Genomic DNA, 25488 nt, shown 5'->3' on the forward strand with positions numbered 1-25488 from the left:
ACTGCTGCTCCACCCCATCCTCACGTCTCGCCAAGACACTCAAGCTTCACCACTTGAACTCTTCGGAATATAACCCGAGAGAGCAAGATCCCGCCCTACCGACGCGTACACAAGGTGAGGAAAGTTGAGCAGAACACGGATCATCGGGGGACCCTCCGTTAGTCGGTGTCTGGGCGCAGTTGGTAAGTTGGATCTGGCAATCTCGCAGATTTTGCTGATCCCGCTACACCACATCTTCGGAAGCTTCACCACTGCCTCTGGCGGACCCCGTCTCCATGTTCAGGAGCTAGTAGATGTAACGGGGCTACACGCAAGTGGGAGAGCCACCGAAGTGCACACTACAGTGCTGTAATAGCACAATAAGTCTGGGTCAGCACACTAAAAAGCTGAGCAGCATCATTCTTCGCACAGTACAAGTTGACGTCGCGGGAAACGCGCAAAAGAGGTGCTTCTAGGGCAAATCTAACCCATCGGTGGTGTCGCACACAGCATTCCGCAGAATACTCGATCATACCGAGGCGGGTGAGCTGGTGCGAGAGGGTCGTCGACGTCGACGCTGCTGAAGCCGAAGCGGTGTTGGCGCCGTTCAAGTCCTTTGAGATTAACAAGAGTCAAGCGATGACATGCACGATCTGCCTAGATGCCTAGCACAAGATGCGCTACCGCCTGTTCGAGTGTAGCTCTGAATCCTGTAGTGAGGCAAGCTCAGTGGAGTGCGCATAGCGGGGGGAAATGGTCACGTACTTGGAATCGGAACACGCGTCTATTTTTGAGTGTGGGGGGCACACTTCATCTGCCGCGTCCCCATCCCACAGGAAGCTGACTCTGGCGCAGAATGCATATTACCGCGACCAGGCAGAGAGCCACATGCGACCGATGTGTATTCGGCATGCGCTGTCGCAAAAGTTTGGCACACCCCTGGAGGGTCTGCCTGCGCTTAAGACAGTACAAAACGTCGTCAACCATTACGGTCGATCGCAGCTCGAGAATTACGACCGCGTCCTGGAACTTACGGCGTGGATTCACGAGCACGCGTACAGTGGATCCAAATCCATGACGCAGTCTTTCCCATCACCTGGCATATGGATAACCTAGGCAAGCCCATAGTCGGTAACGGATCCGACAAGAGGTCATTCTTGGTGAGCATATCGACGAAGGCGCTGATGTTGAGGATGGCCGTGCCGCCCGATAGCTTCATCCTTCACCTGGACGGACCGTACAAGACAAAGTGCGACTATCATGTGCTGGTTGTAGGAGTCTCGGACCGGTCGCGAAGGTTTCACCTGGTCGCCCTCTTCGTGATGTCTCAAGAGACGCCGCGTATGTTCCAGGCCGCCCTGCTTTCACTTCGCCGTGTATACTTCTGGATCTCAGACAGGCACCTCACGGTAGATTACGCTATGGCTGATGGCGACAGATCTCAATGCAACGCGCTCGCTGCAGTCTTTGGGATAATCCGAGGTACCGCTTCCTGGTGTGCTTCTTTCACGTCATGAGGCACATCCAGGAGCGGGTCAAGATACTTTCCTCGGGTGCACAAGTACGCGTGTTACGAGGGCTGTATGATTTGCACTTCGCTCGTAGCCACGGGGCGTTTTTAGAGCAATTTTGCAGGGCTGGATGAACGAGCCCAGTTTGGTGCCTTTTGCACAGTACATTCACGCGCAATGGCTGACTGGAACCTTCACGACGTGGCAGGTATTTGCCGCTCCCAATGGCTTCACCTCCACGAATGATCCCGCAGAGACCTTCAACGCTTTGTTGCAGCGCGACTACTCACTGCGCCGGCGGCTCAAAATGGGTACACGTTTGAGGGAGCTGAGTGCGTGTTGTCAAGACCAGTCGAGTAGTGCTCGGGCGTTTGCGTTTGCTGTGTGTCCACCACCTACCCTCGTGCGCAGGGTCTCGGAGTTGGTCCGAGAGAAATTGTTGAGCGTGGCGATTGACCAAGACCTGGAAGCTGTGCGTGCTGGAGCCTGCAGTATTCTCCGGGTGATCTCTATGCCAGGACCGCGCGTTCAAGTTGCGCTGAATAAAAAGCAGCGCACAGCGCTCCCTGTTGTCCTTGATACCGATCTTAGAATTTATTAGACGATTAAGGACTCCGACGACCTGCTGACCTCTATATATTGCGCTGCCACGCGCAAGATAAAAATAAATGGAAGAGACTCATCCAGTCTCTTACACGTACATACCCTTAGAAGAGAGAGATCCGACGTATGCAAACCCTACCCAAGCAAAGAGGCTTAGCCAGAGTAATGGACACGAGAGCACGTTTACTGCTATATGTCGCTAAAGTTCGACTAGCTGAAGTGCTACTAATCAACAGTGAGTCCGAGACAATTGTGAGAGTGACACAAGGTTGGTGTTGTGTGTTGGCACTGCTGAGCGCATTAAGCTAGCGTCACAGGCTGCAGGTTTAGGAGATGCACAATCTGGACTAGGCTATCGGCAGATAACAAGAGCAAATATCTTGATTTCGCTCTATCGACTCCAAACAACTGTGTTATGTCATAATGGGTGTCACACCGATGTTAGTCGACCAAAGCCTTTTTCTCGTCGGGTACACGAAAGAGGATAAGGAGAATCTCAGGAAAGAAATAAGAATTCTTTAGTTGAAAAGATATGACCCAAGACTAAGCAAACAAGCAATGCAGCACTCAGTTTTGAGCTTATCGACAACTTCAAACAAATAGCAAGTTGAAATGTCAATTCTGTGCTATAGAAAAGCAAAATGGAGAGACCAGACCACCTGCTGTGAAGCTACAGTTTTGTGGGAGATACCGAGAAATTGAGAGGGTGACCCCCTTTACTGGAGGATGCTGGAAGAAGTGGCTGAGTTCCAAAGGGAGATCAATCGTCTTTATATCTTCCTTGACATGACCCACTCAGAATGATCCGTACGAAGACTACATGTGGTGGTTTCGTAGTTACTACAAGATCGCGTTTTAAATGTGTTCTTAGACATCGTGGGGCGTGCAGAGGAAGATAGTGAGCATTTGTGGCGTGCAATTGTGATGGCAATGGATGTATCGACTGGGCGCCATTGCCCATTAGAAACACGTGAAGTGCTCCATTATGAAATTAAAGCGTTGAAAAAGACGAGAAACATGACGGTAGCGGATTATATCGATAAATTTGACGTGTTAATACCATTAGTAAGATGGTTGCTTTACGATGATGAAGGGGCAATGCCGGTGACGGAACGACGTCGGCATTTTAGAGCTGGCATGTCGCGTACTTGGCAAATGCAAGTGGTGGCTCAGCAGGCACGTTGGACGGACCGAAAGGAGCTGCAAAAACGATACCTGCAGTGTGGACGAGTTGGAGAAATGTCGACCGACAATCTGTTGCGCGGAGACTAAAAAAACTGAAAGAAAGTGTTGTAAGCTCCTCAGCAAGCAGTGGAAAACCCATCAAGAAGATACATGCTTTCGAAATCCAGATTCGCCTCGCATTAAGCCACATTTGAATGCGGATCGGAAAAACACTTTAAACCGATAAAGCCGTTTAAAATGAAGAGTAACCCTTTGTAACGGGCCTAGAGCGTCCGTTATTAGCTTACACGTAACAATGAGGAAGCGTACAAATTCCACGATAGTGAAACCAAGTGCTTAGTCTGAAGGAAATCAACTCTGTTTTTATTTAGGTCCAGGGCAGCTTGCCCTGACCACTCAAATACACGTCAGCCCCTTATTGGTTGATAATGGGTCATATATCAACCAATAGGATGACGGCAGTTCAGCACACGGCAAGCGTGTGCTGAACTGTCCTGACTGATGTACCTACTTTTGTAATATAAATCTACCTACTTATGTAATGGTGTGGCCCACTACATCACCCCCCTCTTAAAGTTGCACTTACGCAACATAAGCGACAGGCGGAGAACAAATCAATCAAAAGGAGAAACGAGAAGGGAATCGTGGCCGACAGGAACGAACGAGGCGGGGACGAGACAGATCCTGCGCCACGCAGGAGAAGCACAGCACGACTGGCACAGCAGACAACAGGCGCGGACGATGGAACAGCAGACAACAGGCGCGGACGATGGAACAGCAGCAACAGCAGATTCCAGCGACGGCGACGTCGCTGATGAGCGCGACGACAGCGGCACGCGGCACCCACGTGATGGACAAAGCGCTGAGACCCTGTCCGCTGTATGACATCTCCGGAGCGCAAGATCCGGAGCCTCTGGACGAGATGAAGGACCTCTTCCGGCGTTATCGTGCGCTGCGCCAGAGGACGGCGTCGACCACAGTGCGCTGCAGGAGTCGTGGTGCGCCTTCATCCTGCGCTGGAACCGGACGCAAGCGCAGGAAGAGAATCTCGCCGACTGGATCGCATACCGGGAAGAAGTCATTGAGGGCCATTCCTTGGGCGAGCTGCGTGTACGAATCTGCGACAGCGCTTGGAACGCCGACGACCGTATCTGCTACGTGCGAGTTGCTGAAGGCTGCAGGAGATGCGTGTCGTCTCGCCCGACTACGGACGAGTGGAGAGCCCATGTCGCCGAGCATCCGCTCAGTGATCGCGAGAACGCCTGGATCCAACGTTACCGTCGCTCGCTGTCCGAAAAGGCCAGCGCCACTAGTCGCGCCGGCTCGCGCCGACACTAAGCGCATCTCCGCCGCTCCGTTGGGATTACGAGAACTCGGGTCGTCGTTCTCGGTCGCGCTCGCGCGATCGCCAGCAGCGTCGTTCTCGATCACGTTGGCGTGGTCGCGCAGACTGGAGATCTCGTTCTCGATCGCCGCGTGATTATTCGCGGCGCTATCTGACGCTGGAAGACTGGAGTCGTACTCTTGAATCACATCCGGGACATCGCGAAGGAGATTCGCGCGGGGCTCCCACGTATCTTGGTCCGCCGGAAAGCCAAGCCATCGTACCCTATAGCGGCGCGCGGCGGGAGCCGTGCGACTGGCGGACACATGGCGCTGCCCCGACCGACGGGGCGAGTCTTCGTGATCGACAATCTTCTCGACTATCCAGCGGATCTCGCCAGCTGAGTCGACAATCGGCGGGGGACCGTCCCGCTGATACGACTGACGCTCTGGTTGGAAGCCCCGAGGAAGATCTCGCGGGGAGCTTCTGGACGGCGTACCAGAAGGCGGAGGAGGCTCAGGACGCGGCTGCAAAGGCCGTGAGGACTGCGAGTGCGACTCGGCAGTCGAATCGGGAGCTCTTGGCGCGCGTGAGGCTTCTTGAGCGCGCGGTACATGGTCGTCTGCAGAGCGGGACGGTGGAGCAGGCGCCTGGTGTGAATGGCGCGATGGCTCGGCGCGCGCGTCGGGCGGGGCGGCCGCTATATGCGTCGGCGGCTCAGGAGACGGAGTCGAAGAAGGAATCGTAGCGGGCAGGTATTTCTTGAGTCGTCCGACGTAGAACGTCGGATGTAGCCGCAGCGACGTAGGGATATCCTGTGTGTAAGCCTCGCTAATACCCTTAGTCACCGTAAATGGCCCAATAAAGCGCGGTGCGAGTTTACTCGCGCCGAGGTTGGTTACGGCAGAGTCTCTGATTCTGAAGTCGACAGGAGCACTCGATCTCCTGTCGCGAGCTTTACTGTGTGTTTGCGGCCGCGCTTGTCCGCGTTTTCCTTCTGCTTGTCGACCGCTGTCTGCAGCGCATCGCGGACGTAACGGGCGACTGCTTGGCGCTGGAGGAGGAAGTCTGAGACAGCGGTGTTGTCAGCCGGACGTGCCGGTTGCTTTGGCGCGTAGTTCGCTGATGGAGACACCGCGTTAGCGGTGCCAGGACTGATCAGGGCAAGATTCGTCCACGAGGCGAGAGGGGACACCGCGTCGCGGGGAGTCGGCAACCGGTATGGAAACCGGTTGAGAGTCCATTACCGGTGTTGGCGCAGAAGGCTTGTCGGCAACCGGTATGGTAACCGGTTGTGGGTTCGAAACCAGAGTCGTCACAGATTGGTTGTCGCCTCTTTCACCCCCACCCAGAGTGGTGCCACACGGCGCCGTGGGACGCCCACAGCGAGGAGAGCTGGAACGCGAGGGTGCCGAGCGTTGTTGACGAAGAAAGGAGTCAGGCCAGTCGATGCGTGAACCGCGTTGTTCAGCGCGAGCTCAGCAAGCGGAAGGAACGAGCTCCAGCTCGTGAACGACGTCGCGTAACTGCGAAGTACGTCCTCAAGGACGCGATTAACTCGCTTGGTTTGGCCATCCGTCTCCGGATGAGCAGCCGTCGACATCAGCAGCTTTATCCCTGATAGCTCGAAGAGCTTCGTCGAGAAAGCAGACGTGAACCGCGGATCGCGGTCCGAAACGATAGACTCGGGCATGCCCTGATGACGGAAGACTGCGTCCACGAAGTGCACCGCGGTATCGGCCGCGGTGATCGCATCCGGGACCGGGATGAGGTGAACCATTTTGCTGAACCTGTCGACGAATACCAGGACACCGGAGCGCCCGGCGGAGTCGGGTGGGAGGCCAAAGATGAAGTCCATCGACAACGAGCGCCATGCCTCGGTGGCCACTAGTAAGGGACGCAGGGGAGCCTGCGATGATGCGGACGGTTTCACGCGTTGGCAGATCTCGTAGTTCCTCGCCCACTTGCGCACCCACTTATACATGTGGGGCCAGTAAAAGTCGCGCGACACCGCGGCGAATGTCTTCTCACGGCCCAAGTGAGCGCCAAGTGGGATATCGTGGAGCTCATGGATGATCCGTGAGCGCAAGTCAGGGTCGTTGGGGACCACTACACGCGAAGCATCGGAGCGATCGATGCTGTACGTTAACAGCCCGTCTTCAATCCGATACCTATCGAGCTGATGGCGTGTGAAGCGGGACAAAGCACTCAGTGTCTTTTCACTGGGCGAGCGGAGATGTTCCAGAATACTCGAATAGACCGGATCGAATTCATACGCAGTCCGGATTTCGTCGCGGAGTGGGGTTTCTGGAGACACGCTCGTCAGGTTCAATCCCGACGCCAAGCACATAGCACAGTTGTCTTCGTCGTCTTCATCATGCAGCGGCTGTCGACCCAGCGAATCGCGTGGGTCGTAATCTGGACGACGAGACAGAGCATCGGCAAGGATGTTGTTCTTGCCGGGTTTGTAGTGGACCACGAAGTTATACTCGGAGAAGAACGACAACCAGCGAGCCATTCGCTGGGAAAGATGAGGGCTCTTCATCGCTGTCCTCAGCGATGCGTGATCGATATACACTGCGAAGGTTTGCTCGCCGAGTAAGTACACTCTGAATTTGATCAGAGCGTAGCGCATCGCGAGAAGCTCCTTGTCGTGGACAGGATAGTTGCGCTCCGCTGGCTTCATCTGTCGAGACTGATAGCTGACGACCCGTTCACTACCTTCGTCGTCAAACTGCATCAGCGCACAGCCGATGGCAAAGTCGCTCGCGTCGCAAACGACGTGATATGGTTTCGAGTCGTCGGGAAGAGCTAGGATCGGTGCCTCAGCAAGGCTCTTCTTCACTGAGTCGAAGGCGGCTTGGTGCGCGGGTGACCAGGCCCATGTGGCATCTTTCTTCAGGAGTGATGAGAGGGGCTGGATCAGTCCGGCGTAATTCTTCGTGTACTTGTGGAGATAATTCGCTAGTCCCAGCCACTGACGCAACTCAGTGGGGTTCTTTGGTGTCGGCCATGCGCAGATAGAGGACGCCTTCTCCGGGTCGGCGCGAACGCCGTCCTTGCCCACGAAGCAGCCGCGCACCGGAATCTCCGGCGCGCAGAAGATACACTTCTTCAGGTTTGCGTACAACTTGTTCTCGCGCATCACTTGGAAGACCTGCTTTAAGTGCTTCAAGTGAACTTCTATCGCGCTGAGACCACCCCTCAGCGCGGCTGTGCACGAAGATGTCGTCGAAGTAGCTCGGTGCGAAGTCTCGAAGCAGACGCAGCACATAGGAGACATGCGATTGAACGTGGCGGGGGCATTCTTCAAGCCTTGGGGCATCACAAGCCACTCCCAGAGCATACCGCTGGGGGTGCTGACCGCTGTCAGCGGAATGTCGCTCGGTCTCATCAAGATCTGATAGAATCCGTCGGTCAAGTCGATGGCGCTGAAGACGACACTGCCCGACATAGTATCGAGCAGCATGTCCTTCCGGGGAATTGGGGTTTGCGCAGGGATGGTCGCATCATTCAACTTGTTAAAGGCATGAACGATGCGCCATCCGCCTGTGGTCTTCTTCACACAGAACGTTGGGCTCGAGTGTGGAGAGACACTCTCACGCACGTAACCCACTTTACGGCGATTCTCGAAGAAGTCGTCGATGGTCTTGACTTGGTCTTGCGGCAGCGGCCACTGCCGCGTCACACAGTACTTCGAACCGGGCACGAGATCGATCTCGTGGCGGACGCCTCGATCGGAAGGCAGTTCGGCTGGAATCTTAGCGGGGAAGACGTCCGCGTATTCGCGGACGGTCTCGTACACTGGATTACCAGACTCGCGCAAGGACTCCCAGGACTGCGCTGCGAATCGCTCCTCGCGAGCGGACTTCGGCTCGGCGCTCTTGGGACGGGTGGAACCGTCGTCATCACTGACGGCGTTCCCTTCGAGTGGCGTAGGCGAAGTGTCTGTGATCAGGCAGACCTGCTCAACCTCGCCAACCTTGAGACCACGAAGGAAGTTCTTCCAGGAGTGACCTGGAAGCCGGGTGATCGATTGAGCGTCTCGAGGTGGACACGCAAGATCGACGGTGCGCTGACGGCCCATGCCGTCGTCCACGTGCTCAATGACACAGACCGACCCCGTCTGTGAGGTGCCGCTTGGTGCAGCTTCACGTCGTGGCTTCAAACGACGGCGCTTTGACTTCTTTACCCGGCGCCTCGAGTGTGTACTCGAGAAGGAAGAATCGCTCTCGCTGGACGATGTATCACCCCGCTCTAGGCACTGGAGCTCATTCTCGACTGTGCCGGTCACACGCGGGGGCCACTGCTCGACCGCGTGATCATTCAACGGGAGATCCAACTGCTCGACCACCGGCTCGGGTGACGGGAGCCTCGACTGCTCGACCGCCGTGTTGCATTGCGGGAACCCATGCTCGACCGCCATATTGTGCTGCGGGAACTCATGCTCGTCTGCTGTGGTGCGCCGCGGGAACCCATGCTCGACCACGGTTGTGCGCTGCGGGAACCCATGCTCGACCGCTTGCTCGTATTGCGGGAGCCTCTGCTCGACCGCCATCGTGTTCTTGGCCTCGCCTCGCGGCGAGGAGTCTTCGTGCAACTGCACCGCGCAAGCCGTGCAGAGAGGGCCATCGCTCACTCTGTGTACAGCCTGCGTCGTGGACGACCGGCCCACGACGGTGACGTGGGACCAGTCCTTCTCGGCAACAAGGAGATGGGTGAACACCTCGCTCACGTCGAAACCGCTGCGGAGTTTAACCGTGCGGGCCAACCAGTCAATCTCTATTTGATACCGTGACAACCACGGGATGCCCAGGATGCAATCAAATGCGTAGTTCATCTCAATCACGAGGAAGTCGTCATTGCTGCGAAAGCCGTCGAACGTGTACGGCAACGTGATCTCGCGCCGCGCGACGTGGCGCGGCTTGCCGTCAGCAAGCTTGACTACAACCTGTCCGCGACCGTTGCGGGCAGAGATTTCGCTGGGTAGCGTCGACAAACACGACTCACGGTAGTAGTTGTTTGTCGCTCCTGAGTCCACAAGCGCGCGTAGTGGACGTCGGGCGCCGGCGACATGGAGGCTGATGATGATCAGTCTTGAGTCGCCCGACGCTGTGGTGGCATTGAAGTGTGCGTGTAGCACACGAGGGCTAGAAGGTTGGGTTGCCACCGGGGGACCCGGACCTCCATTCCAGCCAGTAGAGCGCCCCGCACCTACTGGCCCTGACCGTTTTTTGGCTGAACGGTAGGAGAGGCATCAACAGTATGCGCGAGCACTGGCGCGGGCGCACGGCACTCAGCCGCGCGATGTCCAACCTTCCGACAGCGGAAGCAAGTAAGGGATCGACTGGGACGACCACCATTTGCACGAGGGGCTGCACGACGGCGGCTGCTCGACGCTTCAATCGCGTCGATCTCCATCGGCTCCGGAGCTGACTCTTGAGCTTCCGCGGACATTGCCCGCGCGTACGACGCCGCCACCACGTAGTCTTCACGGAGTGCGAGAGCAAATGCCTCCTCGAGAGAGGAGGGCTCCGCTCGAGTCAGACAGTATCGCGTCATGCGTTCACGCATGCCGAACACGAAGACGTGGACTTGAGATGCCATATCAATCGGATTGGTGACGATGCAGGACGCGAGGTGGCGTGTCTTCTGGACGTAGTCGCGCATGGTCATCTTGCCTTGTCACAGAGCGAAGAACTCTGCGCGCACTCGGGACTCGTCTTGTGGAGGCTCGAAGGAGAGACGAAGATCACTCTGGAGGGCCTCCAGGGTGGAGAACGCATCGTTGTTGACGACCGGTTTGCCGAGCGCCCACCCCTTGGCTTTCCCTGCCAGTCGGGAAAGTAAGAAGTTAACTTTCGCTCCTTGCGCCTCGATCATCCTCGAGGCGATAGCGATGTCGATTTCGCGGAACCAGCGATTCAACGGAAGGCGATTCGCTCCTTCACCGGAGTAGGTTGACCTCTCCAACTTGACGATGTCATTCTTCGAGGAACGCGAGGGAGTTGTCGCTCGCCGATTTGCGTCGGCGAGCTCGCGTTCCATGAACTCTTGAACTGCTTGACGTTGTTGATCGGGAGTCGCTAGGCGACAACAGCCTCACCGGACACCGCCGCAAGGCGGTGAAAGGCTTCCCACTCGACACGAGTGAGATGAGCGAAAGCAGCATGCTCCAGGGTTGACCCTGAAAATTCAGACGTCTGGCCTTGGCTCATTGTGAACTTGGTCATGGGAAGGACTACTAAGTGCTACCAGGTGTAACGGGCCTAGAGTGTCCGTTACTAGCTTACACGTAACAATGAGGAAGCGTACAAATTCCACGATAGTGAAACCAAGTGCTTAGTCTGAAGAAAAATCAACTCTGTTTTTATTTAGGTCCAGGGCAGCTTGCCCTGACCCCTCAAATACACGTCAACCCCTTATTGGCTGATAATGGGTCTGGCTCCCCATATATCAACCAATTGGATGACGGCAGTTCAGCACACGCTAGCCGTGTGCTGCTGCACCTACTTTTGTAATATAAATCTACCTACTTATGTAATGGTGTGGCCCACTACACCCTTCCGCTGCAGCCGCCCCAGTAAAGGAGTCAAATCCGGGAGAACAAGACCCCTTGTACCTCAGGCATGCTCCAGCTTCCCCGGATGATTATGCAGCGGCGGTCGGAGATGCAAATGGAAAAATGATCTGGGAAGGGATTTAAAAACAACTGTGGCACTGAAGTATCCCTTAAGCAGACAATGAAAAGAAATTGACTTGAAAAAACTGATTTCCAATCCAAATTTAACAGACGATAAAAACTTCTTTGGGATAAATTGCGGACACATCGGGTAGTATGTTTTGGAGGACTTGGAAAAATGAAGTTAAAGCCATACGAATTACCGATTAAATCGGGAAGTGCGTCACATGCACAGCGCCCCTATGCCGTACCGTTGATATACCAGGCGACGCTGATGGAGGTCGAGCGACTAGCGAAATTGGGGGTGCTGAAATTCGACAAAGACCCGCCCTGGTCAGCACCGGCCTTTGTGATTCCAAAAACGGATGGACCAATTAGATTTCTCACCGACTTCCGTGGGCTAAATCGTTGCCTACAGAGACATTACTATCCTCTGCTTTGTATCCAAGACTTGATGCGTGAGCTACCAAAGCCAGCATTTGTAAACGCGCTCGAGCTAGATATGGGGTACTATTCCCGTGAGCTGGCAGAAGTTAGTCGACAGTCCACGGCAGTTGTTCTTCCATGGGGAAAGTACAGATACTGTCGTCTCCCAATGGGGATTAATACAGCACCAGACGAGTTCCATGCAGTAATGCAACAATTATTGGGGGATTTACTCTTCGTAAGAGTGTTTTTGATGATGTTATAGTGTTATCAAACTCCTTTGGTTAGCATTTGCAACATTATAAAAAACGTTCTACAAAGACTGCATGAAGCTGGAGTTGTGGTTCATCCAGAAAAAAAGCCATTTTTGTATGACTGAAGTGGTGGTATCTCGGATTTCAAAGCGCACAAGGAAAAGAGCCTCTTCGAAAAAAGGCTGATATTTTGAGCATTGACCGACCGAGGAGCATACGAGATCTCCGTCGGTTTGTTGGCCGGCTAACTATCACACGGATATGTAGAGAGGAAGGTCAGAAACACTAGCTCCGCTTACAGCGCTAACGTCTATCAAGCGACCCTTTCAGGGGACAGCCAAGTAACAACAAACTTTCGACAAAGTGAAAGACAAGAGCGCTACTAGCCTATCCAGACTATACGCAGCCGGTCTAGCTGTACACGACGCATCTGCTCATCAGTTAGGTGGGGTGATAATGCGGAAAATTCGGCCACTTGCCTTTTGGTAAAACAAATGCAAGCAAGCTCAGCAGAAATATACCAGCAACAAGAAGGAGCTATTGGGTATTTTAGAAAAGCTGCGAGAATTTAGCTCAATATTGTGAGAGTGTCCAATTTGCGTCCACACGGATCACAAATACTCCTTGGAAATGACATTCTGCAAAGTACAAATGCTCCGATGGAGACTCGAAGCTGACGAATAAGGTGTAGTGATGAAGTTTGTCAAAGGATAAGATAACGTGGTAGCTGATGCATTGTCACGATTACCCGTGAATGAAGCAGCAGGTACTGCCTGCGAAGAGGACACAGAGGCTAACAACTCCCAACTATTTTCTCTCTCACTCGTAGATGTCGCGAAAGCGCAAGAGAAAGCTGGCCTTGAAGCAGGCTCATCAGCTCAGTGGCGTGCGATTGGCTGCACAAAAGTGCTAGTCAGCAGGGTGAACGGGACAGTTATTCTACCAGTACAGCTAGTGGTGAGGTTCTTGCAAACCTACCACGATTGGCTAGTGCATCCTGGCGAAAAACTATTGTTGAGTTCAATACGAAGTGCATCGTCCTGGCCCGATATGACTGTGGATGTGAGCAATTGGGTCTGCAATTGTCCTCAATACGCACGAAATAAGACAAACAAGAACAAATACGGGAAATTACCGACAACAACAGTAGAGAGAGGACCATGGACAGAAATCGCAGTGGATTGTATAGGACCATTTGAACAAAATCATTGGCGAGCCATGACGATTATTGATACTAGTATTAGACTCGTGGAAACTGCAGCAATGACTGACTGTACAAGTGCCGAAGCAGCTCGAATTGTGGATCAATACTGACTCAATAGATACCCGCGACCTGAAAGATGTATTTGTGACCAAGGTGTTGAATTTCGTGGAGAGTTCCGAGAGCTACTTCAAAGCTACGGTGTACAGCGAGCAAGTACTACAGCAAAAAATCCTCAAGCAAGTGGAGTGGTATAAAGAGTGCACCGCTCAATAAATGACAGGCTACGCTCAGAATCAATAGTGATTGGAAAAACTGTTTATCAGCAGTGATGTTTGCTCTCCGGGCCCAACATCACACTAGGTAACACTTACGCCTGGACAAGTCGTGTTTGGACGAGATATGCTGTTTGATCTCCCAACGAATGTATATTGGCAAGATCAACGTACACATCAAGCTAACACACGCGAAAATGAACATCGTGTAACAGGGCAGTGGACCGGAGTAAGCGATGGGCCTGTGATGGTGACGCAGTGCGGATCCAGCAAGCCTGTGGAACCTTTGTGGGACGGGACCAAGTTGAAGAAGGGCGAGGCGAAGTCGGCGAACCTGGATGGAGTGCGAAGAGTCGCGATAACCAAAGGGTTATAGTCGGTGAATCGCTCGCGGACGGCTCGAAGGCCGATGAGTACGTCCAGAGTGCCGAAGTGTAGGACGAAGTGAGGTGGGTGAGCAGCTGCGGACTGGTGTGCGGCCAAACAAAGATTGGCGGCACCAGGATCGTGCGAGCTGTGTGGCGTGCGGCCAAAACGAAGACCGGCGGCGCCAAGAGAGGAAGAGCTCAGTTCGGAATTGGTGGTGTCGAGCACAACCAGTTTGGAGATCGCGGGTGCACGGGAGACACCAGCGACGCGACAGAGCCGTACGACAGAGTGCGGCACTAAGTGCGAGACGTCGGCCAAGACTGGCACGAGTAGACGGACGAGTAAGCGAGTAGTGTGGCACTGAAGGGCAGTGGCAGTACTGTCGAGTGCTACTGAGGCGGACGAGTAATCCAGGGCGCTGGGTTCTAGGCGGTTCGAGGCACTAGAAGCATTTTCGTGAGCAACAGTGGCTCGCGATGTTGTGCAGTGTGACGTGCGGGTTCTAGAGACGGCGCAGGACAGTTGCACGGACGGCCGAGGTGGTTGAGAGTCTCCAAGGAGACGGAAGCGAAAAGCCTCTGTTGCGTTCAGCAGCGGAGCAGCGAGTCGAGTCCGTACAACGAGTTGGATCGGTGGTCGTGTGAGTGTTTGTGTACACCAAGGGCGGCGACTACGGATCAAACGAGCGTACGGTTTTATAGGGTTGATATTAATCAATAGGGACAGACGTCCCGGCGCGGGTGACCGAGCCAACAGGCGTTATTACTAGTCGGTATCGTACGGACCTGGGCCACAAACGCAGCACGGCACCAGCTATACGACATGCCGTCAAGCAGGCGCTACAAGACTTGTTACAATCGCATTGACTAAGACTACAATCCGGATGAGATAGTAATGGTTGCTAAACACGACCAGGGAGCTCCAAAGTTACAACCTCTGTTTGAGGCTCGAGTACTAAGCGTCCGTGATAATGACACAATGCTCATCGACAAGTAATACTACTATAAGGTGGTGCGTTTACGCCGAATCAAACCCTTCCGAGCAACTAACATGGGGGATAATATTATTTTATAATGGGTACCTAACTGATGTTAGTCGACCAAAGACTTTTCCTCGTCGAGTACACGAAAGAGGATAAGGAGAATCTCAGGAAAGAAGAGAGAATTCTTTAGTTGAAAGGATAGGACCCAAGACTAAGCAAACAAGCCATGCAGCATTCAGTTTTGACCTTACCAGCAGCTACAAACATATAGCAGCTGCACCTGTTTGCAGTTTTCCGTCTCGTCTGTGTCAACAGTGAAATTCTAGAGCAAATACTCGTCAGTATTAAAGCCTGCCGTCACTACTGCTGCTTTAGAGCTTGACCAAAAGAGTTCTTTAGGGAACCCTCGGTTCACAGAGGAGAGGGTAAGGAAGCAAGAATCGTACTTAAGTGGGAATATATAAACATACAGTATTATCAAGTTATCTACTACGGTTACTTGTAGTTTTTTTGAATATCTAAAGCAATATTTAAATGTTATGCTTACTTTTGAAAAACTGAGCTACTATTAATATTTAATTTCGAAAATTGTCAAAAATATCATTTGATCTTTGGTTTGCATTAGCCCTGTCCATATACTGTACCGACTATGATAGTGAGTTATGGAATAATTCATAAAACGGCTTGACCAATAGGAGCCCGCTAAAATGGAGGATCAGCTAGGTCTCAGACAGTAAATAGAGCGGGGCATGGCGCTTGACGAGAAGACCAAACGCTGCAAGGGCACGTACGCTGCTCGGCGGGTACGTGATGCGTGAGTTATCGTGGGATTTCATCGTTTCTTTTATAATGAACTCCGCGAGGAGGTGCGCAAACTCAAGTCACAAGTGATTGTGCTAAAACTTCGGTCCGAGCAAGAGTCCGGAGTGGACGATAGTCTGAAGCAGACTCAAGCAGAAAATACAACACTGAGCGAAAGTATTCGAGCCCAACATCTTCAGATTGCTAAGATGCAGTCTGCCATGAGCCAGTACCTAGTAAGTGCGCTACTGCTACTTACTCTTTGGTCCGTAGATCGCAGTCTACTACTGTTGCTCGTTCCTGTAGAGATCGCAGCAGTCACACCCACTCTACACTTACATTTGCTTGCCCAAAGACTGGAACAAACGCCGGGCGAAACTCGTGTCGATCCGAGAAGAAAAACTTCGCAACGCGTACAATTTCGTCATGGATCTCAAACGAATCGTTGGCAGTGACAAGACGACTATTTCAGACGAGCTTTTCGAGTCTCCAGAAGGCGACTTCTGCGGCATACGCTTCAAAACTGTACAGTTCCCTGGAGTCAAATCACTCCAGCAAGTCTATGATGTGGCTTTGTACTACCTCACGAATATGGAGGTCAGCATAACGGAGCGGCTCGGATACGTCACGGTCAGAGACGACTACGAGACGATTGATGGCATCGTGTACAACGCTCGAGTGTTGTCGACAGCTCACGACACAGTCACGATGGAAACTAGCTCGCTGCTGTTTCCGAAGATGGATCCAGACGGGGAATACGGAATCGTAGTTCTCGATTCTATCGACGAGGACGGACTCTATCCGTACAACTCAGCCAAACTAGTGCGGAAGGATTTATCTGCTACTGCTGTCTTTACGGCACGGAGAAAGCCAACACTAAACGGAGAGGAAGGAGAACTCGTCGTGACGATGAGAGGCTCAGCTTTCTTGAAGATTCAATGACCCCAATTCGCTGTTCGGGAGGATGTACAGCAAGAGATGGCAGCAAATATCATGGCGTGGTGTGATGTCATGGTGAAGTCAATCCGGAGTATTGTTTATGGGGTGTGTTAAGGTGCACGAGCTTCGCGACGAGCTTTCTGCTGCTACCACATAAACAAAAGTATAACTGACATGACTGAGTAAGTACATTAAGTGCCTTGATAAATTCGATAAAATTTATTCCAAAGGATTAGTGCTTTTTCGTTAATTAAAGCCTGGTAAATTATTAGTTGTGAGAAAGATCAAGACAGAGAGGCTTAACGCAAATGTCAAGTGACTCAACATTTCAACTTAATAAAACCCCGATAAGCTTATGCCTGTCGAGCAGTCCACTTCTGCTTGGTACAGGAATATATTAACCAATAGTACACATGAGTAAGCCTGAATGTTGCGCGAAGGGAGCATCAGCTATCGAAAACTAGAGAGTGGTATTGCTTAACGGAAATACAATAATAGTATTCCCCGAGGAAATGTAGTACTGCTGCAGGGCAGGAGAAAATTGGTGTCTGATATACGTTGCTAATACAATAGCGTTGTTGCCGAGTTATTTACTGATTAGAATGTTACCTCTATACTTTGCTGATTTATTATATAAGGGTATTGTTATTTGGAAGGGATGGTCATTTTCAATCCATCGGCGAGATTCTTTCCAGCTTCTTCACAACTGCAAATTCTCAGTGAGCTAACCTACTGCGGTTGCCAAGAAAGTCTGGGCACGTTTGTATTTCATCTTTCTCCTCGTATAAGCGGAATTGCTAGTACTTCCATGTCGGTACTAATTTCCAGACGTGGAATAAACCTTAAATACAATTCAATATGCGGTTTTGCTAAAAAGTTTGTCAAAAAAGGAAAAGTCAGACTTGCCGGTCAGTTGTTAGAGTCGATAGTACGAAGTCGAGCACACCGAGAAGGGCTATTTCTATACCAATATCGTCGACTTTTAATACATGTAGATCTCCTTATCGGACATCAAATATCGGATAATCCAAGGATGTTACGCGAAAGTATCGAATAATCTTTTACAGGAGCTAAATTTATATCTTTTCCGTGAAGTATCCATTTCGAGTTAAGTTTAGGTTGCTTTAATAAATGGATTATACCTTGAGACTGGATATCAAATCCAGAATGCTTATTTGATTGCTTTTGAGAGGAATCCATCCAATGAATGCATCCTTTTGTAAATTCAAAACTGAACAAAGTAGCTCAGATTGTTATTACCACTGTTTAGTCTAATTTTCGAGCTGGTCTTGGTAGCATACGTGAAAAACTTCTCCAAGGTAGGGTTGTTCTTTCTCGCGACCTTCGAATGCGCAATTAGTTTGAGCTTCGGGTCCAACTTCAGCGCCTCAATGTACGATTCAGGACTGAACTTGTTCTGTCGTCGTAAATGATATTACCGTATGTACCTTGTTGACCTGATCTTTCGCCTTTGCGAAGCAGTCCAGAAGTTGGAGTACGTGTAAAACTTCTTCAAGCCAGGGTTGTTCTGTCTTGCAGCCGACGAATCCACGATATTTTTGAGCTTCGGGTCCAGCTTCAGTGCGTCGAAGTACGCCTCAGGACTAATCTTGCACGGAACATCCGTGGCGGTGCCCTTCTTGATCAGGTATTCCGCTTTCTTCAATCCACTCTTGTACGTCAAAGCCTGGACCTTTTTGACACCTTGTCAGCCAAATTGATACCTCGTCCGCATCGCCTGACCCGATTTCGTCTTGGTCAACGATGACTTAAAATTTTGAAACCATGCCTTCAGCTTCGCCATAAGCTCCGTCATTCCACGTTCTTCATCGTCTGCGTTCGTGGAAAACGCTGGCCGTCGATGCTCAACTCGGCGGCTTGGTCCACAACTGGCTTTGACACTTCGAGCTGGGGACGACGTGCACTTTCCGAGAAATCATTGCTGCTCGTTTAGACAACGAAGGCAATAGCGAGGAGAAGAAGGGAACTTCGCATTAGACTCGTTGGACTGTAAGAAACGTCGAGTACACTTTGAGTCCTTGGGCTGATTATGGTGCACGTGGCGAGTTGAAAAATGAGCGAGTGGGTCCGACGCTGTTGGCGACAGCGGTGGTACCACGTTTGCAAAACCACTGTCAGATTTCACTCAGACATTCGCTTCTGATCGGCTCATGAAATCATGGGCGAATCAGTGATTCAGAACACGCCTGGAGAAAACATATTTATTTTGTATTATTAAAAAAAGGCATTTTCAGCTAAAAGTCTTATAGCACTGTTAAAAGACCAAACAGGGGACAACAGGGGAATGTGAGGGAAACACTTTCGTATTTGTTTCGACCCCGAATCCGAGCCTGAAGACTGAAGGGCAACACATGTTGAAAATCTACATTTACGCTACATAGAAACTGACATGTCAACGTACAGTAGCGTCACGGCATCATAGTTTACCCCTTAAGGAACCCATATCATCATGGGCTGTGGCGTCACGGCATCCGATTGGAGCGTTAAAAGGGCTAAGGGTTGAAGCGTCACGGTATCAACCCCATTATCAATAAATCGATGATCAACAGCAACAGCTTGTCCTTCTCCAACTTGGAGCTCAAGACCTGGAGTCCAAGAACAGTCGTGTCTCTCTATCACAGACACAGATACGGCTTTCATGAAGTGGAGGATGTGGCCATAGACATTCGAATTTTACTGGGAGGGCAGCTTTAGCTGGCTGGACAGCCTAACCAATCTTATTTAATTGGCGGTGTGGGCGGCCCCCATGGTTTGTTACCTGAGTCAATAGTACATAGATTGTTGCTATTCAAACACAACTACATGCAGGCGACTTTGCGTTACCGGATTAATGTTTTGTACGAAAAATGTCATTTTTTCAAATATAAAAAAACCATGTTGGTAGACTGGTAGATAGCAGTGCCGCTATCGAAACACTTATTACTGTTTATCTAAATCTGCAACAAGAGCTTTATTTAGTACCTATGGAGAAGGAACCAAAAGGATCACTTGGATAAACTATGCATGTTGCTTAAATGATGCAAAACTGTCTTAACGCTAAACGCTAAATGAGCCAGAAAACAAGCAACTCGGTTTGTTTCAAGGTCCCGGAAGCTGTAGTCCGGAGAGCGTGGAAATACTACGTCGGAAACTACGGTTCCTGTCCCTGAATGGTAAATTTAAGAGCGTAAATCATCTAGAATTTTATTCAGTAGAATCTACCGTATTATTTTAATTCTGTACATACACAAAAGCAATGAAAATTTTCGATCGGTGACCAGTTGAAGTACAATTGGCCAACCTGACAGCTTGTAAGAGTGATGGCAAGGTTGGTGTGGTGTGTTGGCACTGCTAAGCGCATTAATCTAGCGTTACAGGCTGCAGGTTTATTAGACGCACGATGTGGACGAGGCTATCGGTAGAGAACAAGAGCAAATATTTTGATTTCGCTCTATCGACTGCAACCGTTTGCAGTTTTCCATCTTGATCGCCTTTGTCTGTGTCACAGTGAAATACTAGAGCAAATACTCGTCAGTCTTAAAGCCTACTGCTGTTCTAGAACCTGACCGAAAGAGTTCTTTGGTAGCCCTCGGTTCACTTAGCAGGCAAGAAGCGTACTTAAGTGGGAAAGATCATAAAGTATCATCTAGTATCTAATATTTTTCAAATCTCCGAGCTAATATTAGAATATTATGCTTACTTTAAAAAAACTGAATTACTATTGGTATTTACAATTGAAAATAGTACTATTACTTTCAAAAATATCATAATGTTTACATGATGTATATGCGTCACAGTCTGTGTGATTCACTGTGTGGGGAAACGACTTTTTTCGGATTTGCTCACAGTACATATTATGTTCTTTACGTCCTAGCTGCTACAGCTACTGTACAGTGTACAATGATCGAGTCCAGGTCCAGCATGACCAACCGTCTTATTTTATTGTATGTGTACATGTAGCTTCCTTTGTTTCAAACTAACCTGCTTACAGTCGTACGAATAGATTGCAGGGCGTATGGAGCTATTATAGCAGTTAGACTTCAAAAGTGTACGGTACTGTACAGTACTGTGCACGAGATAATCTCGCGGTCAAATCCTAGGTGAGCATGATCAGGTGGTAGTTAAACTGATCAGATTTGGCGAAGAACATGTTACCACTACAATGCAGAACTCAGTATTAATAACTTATTGATACAATATGCAGTCTGCAGTTCAGACTGAATGGTATTATAATACAGTACCGGGTAAATGAACACCGGGTTCTGCACCCGAGCCTCAGAAGTAAGACCAGGTTTTCCGCTAAACCACCTGCTGACATCAATTCAATTGGAATTTCCAAACATGGTAAACATACATCATTAAATGCCGAACAGTACATGTCCTGTGTACATGTAAGTATAAATTTCTTTTTACTCAACGTAGCTTACAATACAGTTCTGTAGAGCTGCTGTTTAGGACCAGTGCTGCGAGATACGAGCATCGCCCCTCTATCCACCGATCAGATCACATTGTATTAATAATCGCGAGCTACAGGTAGCTCTTCATTGCAGTTTTTTCCCGACGCAGCACAAGTCGATCTCCTATTCTTCAACCGAAAGAAAGTCACAATGTTCAAGCACGCACTCGTTGCTGTGTTGATCCAGGCCTCCTTCACTTATCAAGCAGCCGGTCACGGCAACATTTTCGAGCCAAACCCCCAAGGTGCTGATGAAGCCCACAGGTTTTACTACGGCGGCCCCGCTGGAAGTTTTGCCATGCCCGAATTGGTTGGCAAGTACTCCTATGGAGAGTACTACAAAGGTGTGGACAGCTGGTTCACCAAGAATAATGTCGACAGTGTGAAGGACTTCGTCAAACAGTATGTCCCAAAAAAACCTGAGTGTGGCAACACCAAGAAGAACGGGACCCCACAGCCACTGCCGTCTGACGGCTATGTGAAACACGACTCATTGGGTAACTCCCACCCTGGTCCGTGTGAGGTTTGGTGCGATGATACCCGTGTCTTTCATGACATTAACTGCGCTGGCAAATTTGCTGGCGAAGTGCCGACTAAAATTCCGATTGACATGCGACGACGGAGACACTTGGACGACGAGGTTGAAGGCGCAGTCGTACCTGGAGGTGCTTGCGTTTCCGGTGCAGTGGTTGTGATAGGAGTCTCTGCAGGCTGACTTTGATCAGCAGCGCTGTCGTCGTCGAGTGTTTTGTCAAATGAATAGGTCGGAGCTGTTGCTGCCTTCGTAGCCTTCGAGGTCGAGTTCTTCGAGCTAGATCCGGGAGAACCCGCCCCATCCAGTGTTACGCAGTTGATGTACACTTGCCATGGTTGAACGTGCAGAGCCAGCCAGTAGAACACCAACTCGGAAGAAGACTTGCATGTCTTCATGTCAATCGGAACTTTGGTCGGCACTTCGCCAGCAAATTTGCCAGCACAGTTCATGTCATGAAAGACACGAATATCATCGCACCAAACCTCACACGGACCAGGGTGGGAGTTACCCAATGAGTCGTGTTTCACATAGCCGTCAGACGGCAATGGCTGAGGGGTCCCGTTCTTCTTGGTGTTGCCACACTCAGGGACTTCTGGGACATACTTTTTAAAGAAGTCCTTCACACTGTCGACGTTATTCTTGGTGAACCAGCTGTCCACACCTTTGTAGTACTCTCCATAGGTGTACTTGCCAACCAATTCGGGCATGTCGAAACTTCCAGCGGGGTCGCCGAAGAACCACCTGTGGGCTTCATCGGCACCTTGAGGGTTTGGCTCGAAAATGTTGCCGTGGCCGGCTGCTTGGTAAGTGAAGGAGGCCTGGATCAACACAGCAACGAGTGCGCTCTTGAACGTAGTGAATTTCTTTCGGTTCGGGTGAAGAATAGGAGATCGGATTACGCTGCGTCGGGCTAAAAGTGTAATGATGAACTACCGGTAGCAATCGATTACAATGTGATCTGATCGGTGGACAGTGGGGCGATGCTCGTATCTCTGGTGTCACTGCTATTACTACTATTAACTCTTTAGCTAACTATCGCACATGTATTATAATATAATGCGCGGTGTCGAATTTTCTGTACTAATCCTGTCCTAACTGTCCTACAAAATCCTAAAATACGTCGTAAATTACTGGAATAGATTGCAAAATGTATCCTAAAAAGGTTCTAAATCCGGAAAAACATTGCAATCCTAATACTGTCCAAAATTAAAAACCGGTATTTTTGTCGGAAATTTAGGACATATCCTAAAACCTATTTTGAGTCGAACTTGGGATTGAGGTTTTTAAAAGTTAACGAAAACCAATCATGCAGAAACACATAGCTGTTTTAATTTTTATTGTCACTTGACAACTTTGTCCATGGAGCACAAGAACTACCGCTTCTGCAAGAAGCGCACTCGTCAATTCGAAAAGCCAAGAAACGTATTGGCGAGTACTAGAGCAGCTCATCATGGCGTCCGACCGCCAGCTGGAGCCTCGTGATGTTACCTGTGACTTTGAGCTTGCGCTCATTAACGCTGTGATTGAGCAGTTCCCTGCAGCCAACATTGTTGGCTGCCTCTTCCACTGGAAGCAGGCTCTACGTAGGAAGATGATAGAACTGAAGATTTCCAAGGAACAGATCGCAGACGCCATGAAGTCGGGAAAACTGGACGTGCTTACTGTCATTCCTGCCGAAGAAGTGCTGGACAAGGTACGTAATTTTTGTATTTTACTTACGGAAAATATTACTAAAATAAAATTAATTTTTTTTGGCAGGGACTACGGTATGTTCGAAGCATCATCGATGAGACCGCAGCAAAGACTAAATGGAACGCTTTCTGGAAGTATTTTGTGCGAACGTGGACAAAGAGGTTCGACACGTCGCTGTGGAACGTGAGCCAGATGCGGCGCAACAATGTGAGCATGATAAATCGGACTAATAACCCGCTGGAGAAGTACAATCGCGATTTTGCTGCTCGCATTGGTGCGCCACATCCAAGTATTCTCGTCTTCATTGAAGCTGCAAAGGCAGAGGCACATTCCTACATAAAACTGCTGGACGACATCAAGCATGGTCGACAGAGCGCTCCTGCTCATGCGCGGTCTGTGGACGTTGAAGTCCCCGGGGAATACATGGCGTTTGAGTAGCATTCTGCATTCTGTAAGCCATAAGATATCTCTCGTTGGCATGGGTAGTGTAGCCTTACAACTTTCGTATTTGTCCTAACTGTCCTAACTGTCCTAACTGTCCTAACGATCCTATAACCCATGCCGAAGTTTTGTGCCAATACCGTAATTTATGACAGTAGGTATTAGGACAAGTTAGGACGTTTAGGACGCTTTTAGTACGGAAAAACTTCTTCCTAATGCGCAGCACTAAGTGTGGTGAGTAAGGAGAAATGTTGTCTTATTTGCTTACCAATTTAGTCACCAGGTGGTTTAGCGGGAAATCTGGTCTTGCTTCTCTACATATACTGACTGGAGTACCGGTAGCTTTCTTGTACATGTATTATTACTGAGTGCTGTTCCGGTAGCAAGTTTTTCACCTAATCTGATCAGCGTTGGAAAAACTCACCAAGGATTTGTCTTGAACAGGGATATACTTCGAAGTACATGTAAAAGATTTTTCGAAGACCACTCAAATTGCGTTTGCCTTCCGATAGTGCACTACAGCCGCAGACCTTGGCGCTGCTATCCTAGCTTTGAAAATTTCAGACATCTTGCTTACAGTAAATCTACTAATTGATCCACCAATATATTCTGAAAGGAAATCTAAAATAAGCTTACCAAAAATGTTGTTTCGGCTCATATTTTCACTTCCAAGTTCTGGTACCCCAACTCCACCCCTCAACTTCGGGACGCAATAGAAGGCGTCACCAAGCGTGATACCCTCTTTCGAAGCCCGCGTCTGATATAATACGAGGCACTAGCAAGAACTCCAGGGCCTTTCCTCAGCCCCAAATCGCCTGTAATACCGATTTCCTCCTAGCGTCGCGACACCACATTTTATTTCTGTTTAAAGGCATCAATTTTGTGGAGTGTAGTGGCTTCGTACTGCCAATAAGGAGTTCATGGTGAACAGTTTCCAGGTCTTTGAGACTCACTTTACCTACTTGGACTTTGCTGTTTGTATTATGGACAGCGTTGAGCTCGTCGAGCGGTTCGTCGACAATGATTATTCGAGTGAGGACTGGTATATGGTGTACGCCGAGATCATCTCTCCTATCAAGAAACTGTTTGGACAGAGGAAGTAGCAAACAAAAGAAATGTGAGACAGCGAAAATTTATTATTATTCAGGTGCGGGATGCCGCTCGTATGAGTGCATGTCATGACCATGATTATGCTCACGGAGCTACAAGCGACATCGTTTTCCGATATGAAATGATTTTAGCAGCTCGACGGGAATACCGTTGGCAAATGCAATTCAAATTTAGCGTCAAATGCGGGTTTAAAAGCCGATATCCTGTAGAGCCAGGGGTTCTCCAATACAGTATTACACGGAATTGACGGTGGGCCCGCGCAATAATAAAAAGTGAAATTCCACAATTACCAATAAAAAACTGCAGTAAGTATTGCAGTATTGCCTACAGCTCTGCGTCACTTCCAGCTGAAGCTAATCTCGTCACATCCAATAAATCCCTGTTTGCATGCAAAAACATAATCAGCTCAAAATTTGCAGGTAACATGCATGTTTGCTAAGGTGTAAGCACCAGCTTGCACTGCGAGTCTAATCGCTCGCATGCATTTGATGTTGGGGGTAGCTGCTCTACAACTCGCTGTAGATAATATCACCACTGTCTCCTCCATGCTTAGCGCTCTTGCTTGGACCAGCACAAAGAATATGCGTCGCGTAATCTTCCTTGCATGTCTTCATCTTGCTACAACTGCTTCAGATCTCGAATCACTTGACCGCTGCAGCTTCTGCAGCTGAAAGAACACCTCCGTTGATCATTGCAAGTTGCTACTCTGAGATAATGATTGGC

General features: G+C 50.1%; 3 protein-coding genes across 3 annotated transcripts; 1 reads left to right on the top strand and 2 right to left on the bottom strand.

The window, feature by feature from the left end:
- Positions 1–13617: 13617 nt before the first annotated feature.
- Positions 13618–15058, bottom strand: PITG_04685 (uncharacterized protein; the record flags this gene model as incomplete). The annotated part of the gene is made up of 3 exons (XM_002905376.1): positions 13618–14251; positions 14428–14479; positions 15043–15058. The coding sequence occupies 3 exons, from the start codon at positions 15056–15058 to the stop codon at positions 13618–13620; spliced, it is 702 nt and encodes a 233-aa protein (XP_002905422.1).
- Positions 15059–15540: 482 nt separating this feature from the next.
- PITG_04686 (uncharacterized protein) lies at positions 15541–16534 on the top strand (the record flags this gene model as incomplete). Its single annotated transcript, XM_002905377.1, has 3 exons — positions 15541–15594; positions 15655–15832; positions 15948–16534. 3 exons carry the CDS (start codon positions 15541–15543, stop codon positions 16532–16534), a joined length of 819 nt encoding a protein of 272 aa, XP_002905423.1.
- A 665-nt stretch (positions 16535–17199) lies between these two features.
- PITG_04687 (uncharacterized protein) lies at positions 17200–18361 on the bottom strand (the record flags this gene model as incomplete). The annotated part of the gene is made up of 4 exons (XM_002905378.1): positions 17200–17237; positions 17792–17937; positions 17980–18224; positions 18353–18361. The coding sequence occupies 4 exons, from the start codon at positions 18359–18361 to the stop codon at positions 17200–17202; spliced, it is 438 nt and encodes a 145-aa protein (XP_002905424.1).
- Positions 18362–25488: the final 7127 nt, after the last annotated feature.

The sequence above is a fragment of the Phytophthora infestans genome, genomic scaffold (assembly GCF_000142945.1).
Source record: "Phytophthora infestans T30-4 supercont1.6 genomic scaffold, whole genome shotgun sequence".
Taxonomy (NCBI): domain Eukaryota; phylum Oomycota; class Peronosporomycetes; order Peronosporales; family Peronosporaceae; genus Phytophthora; species Phytophthora infestans.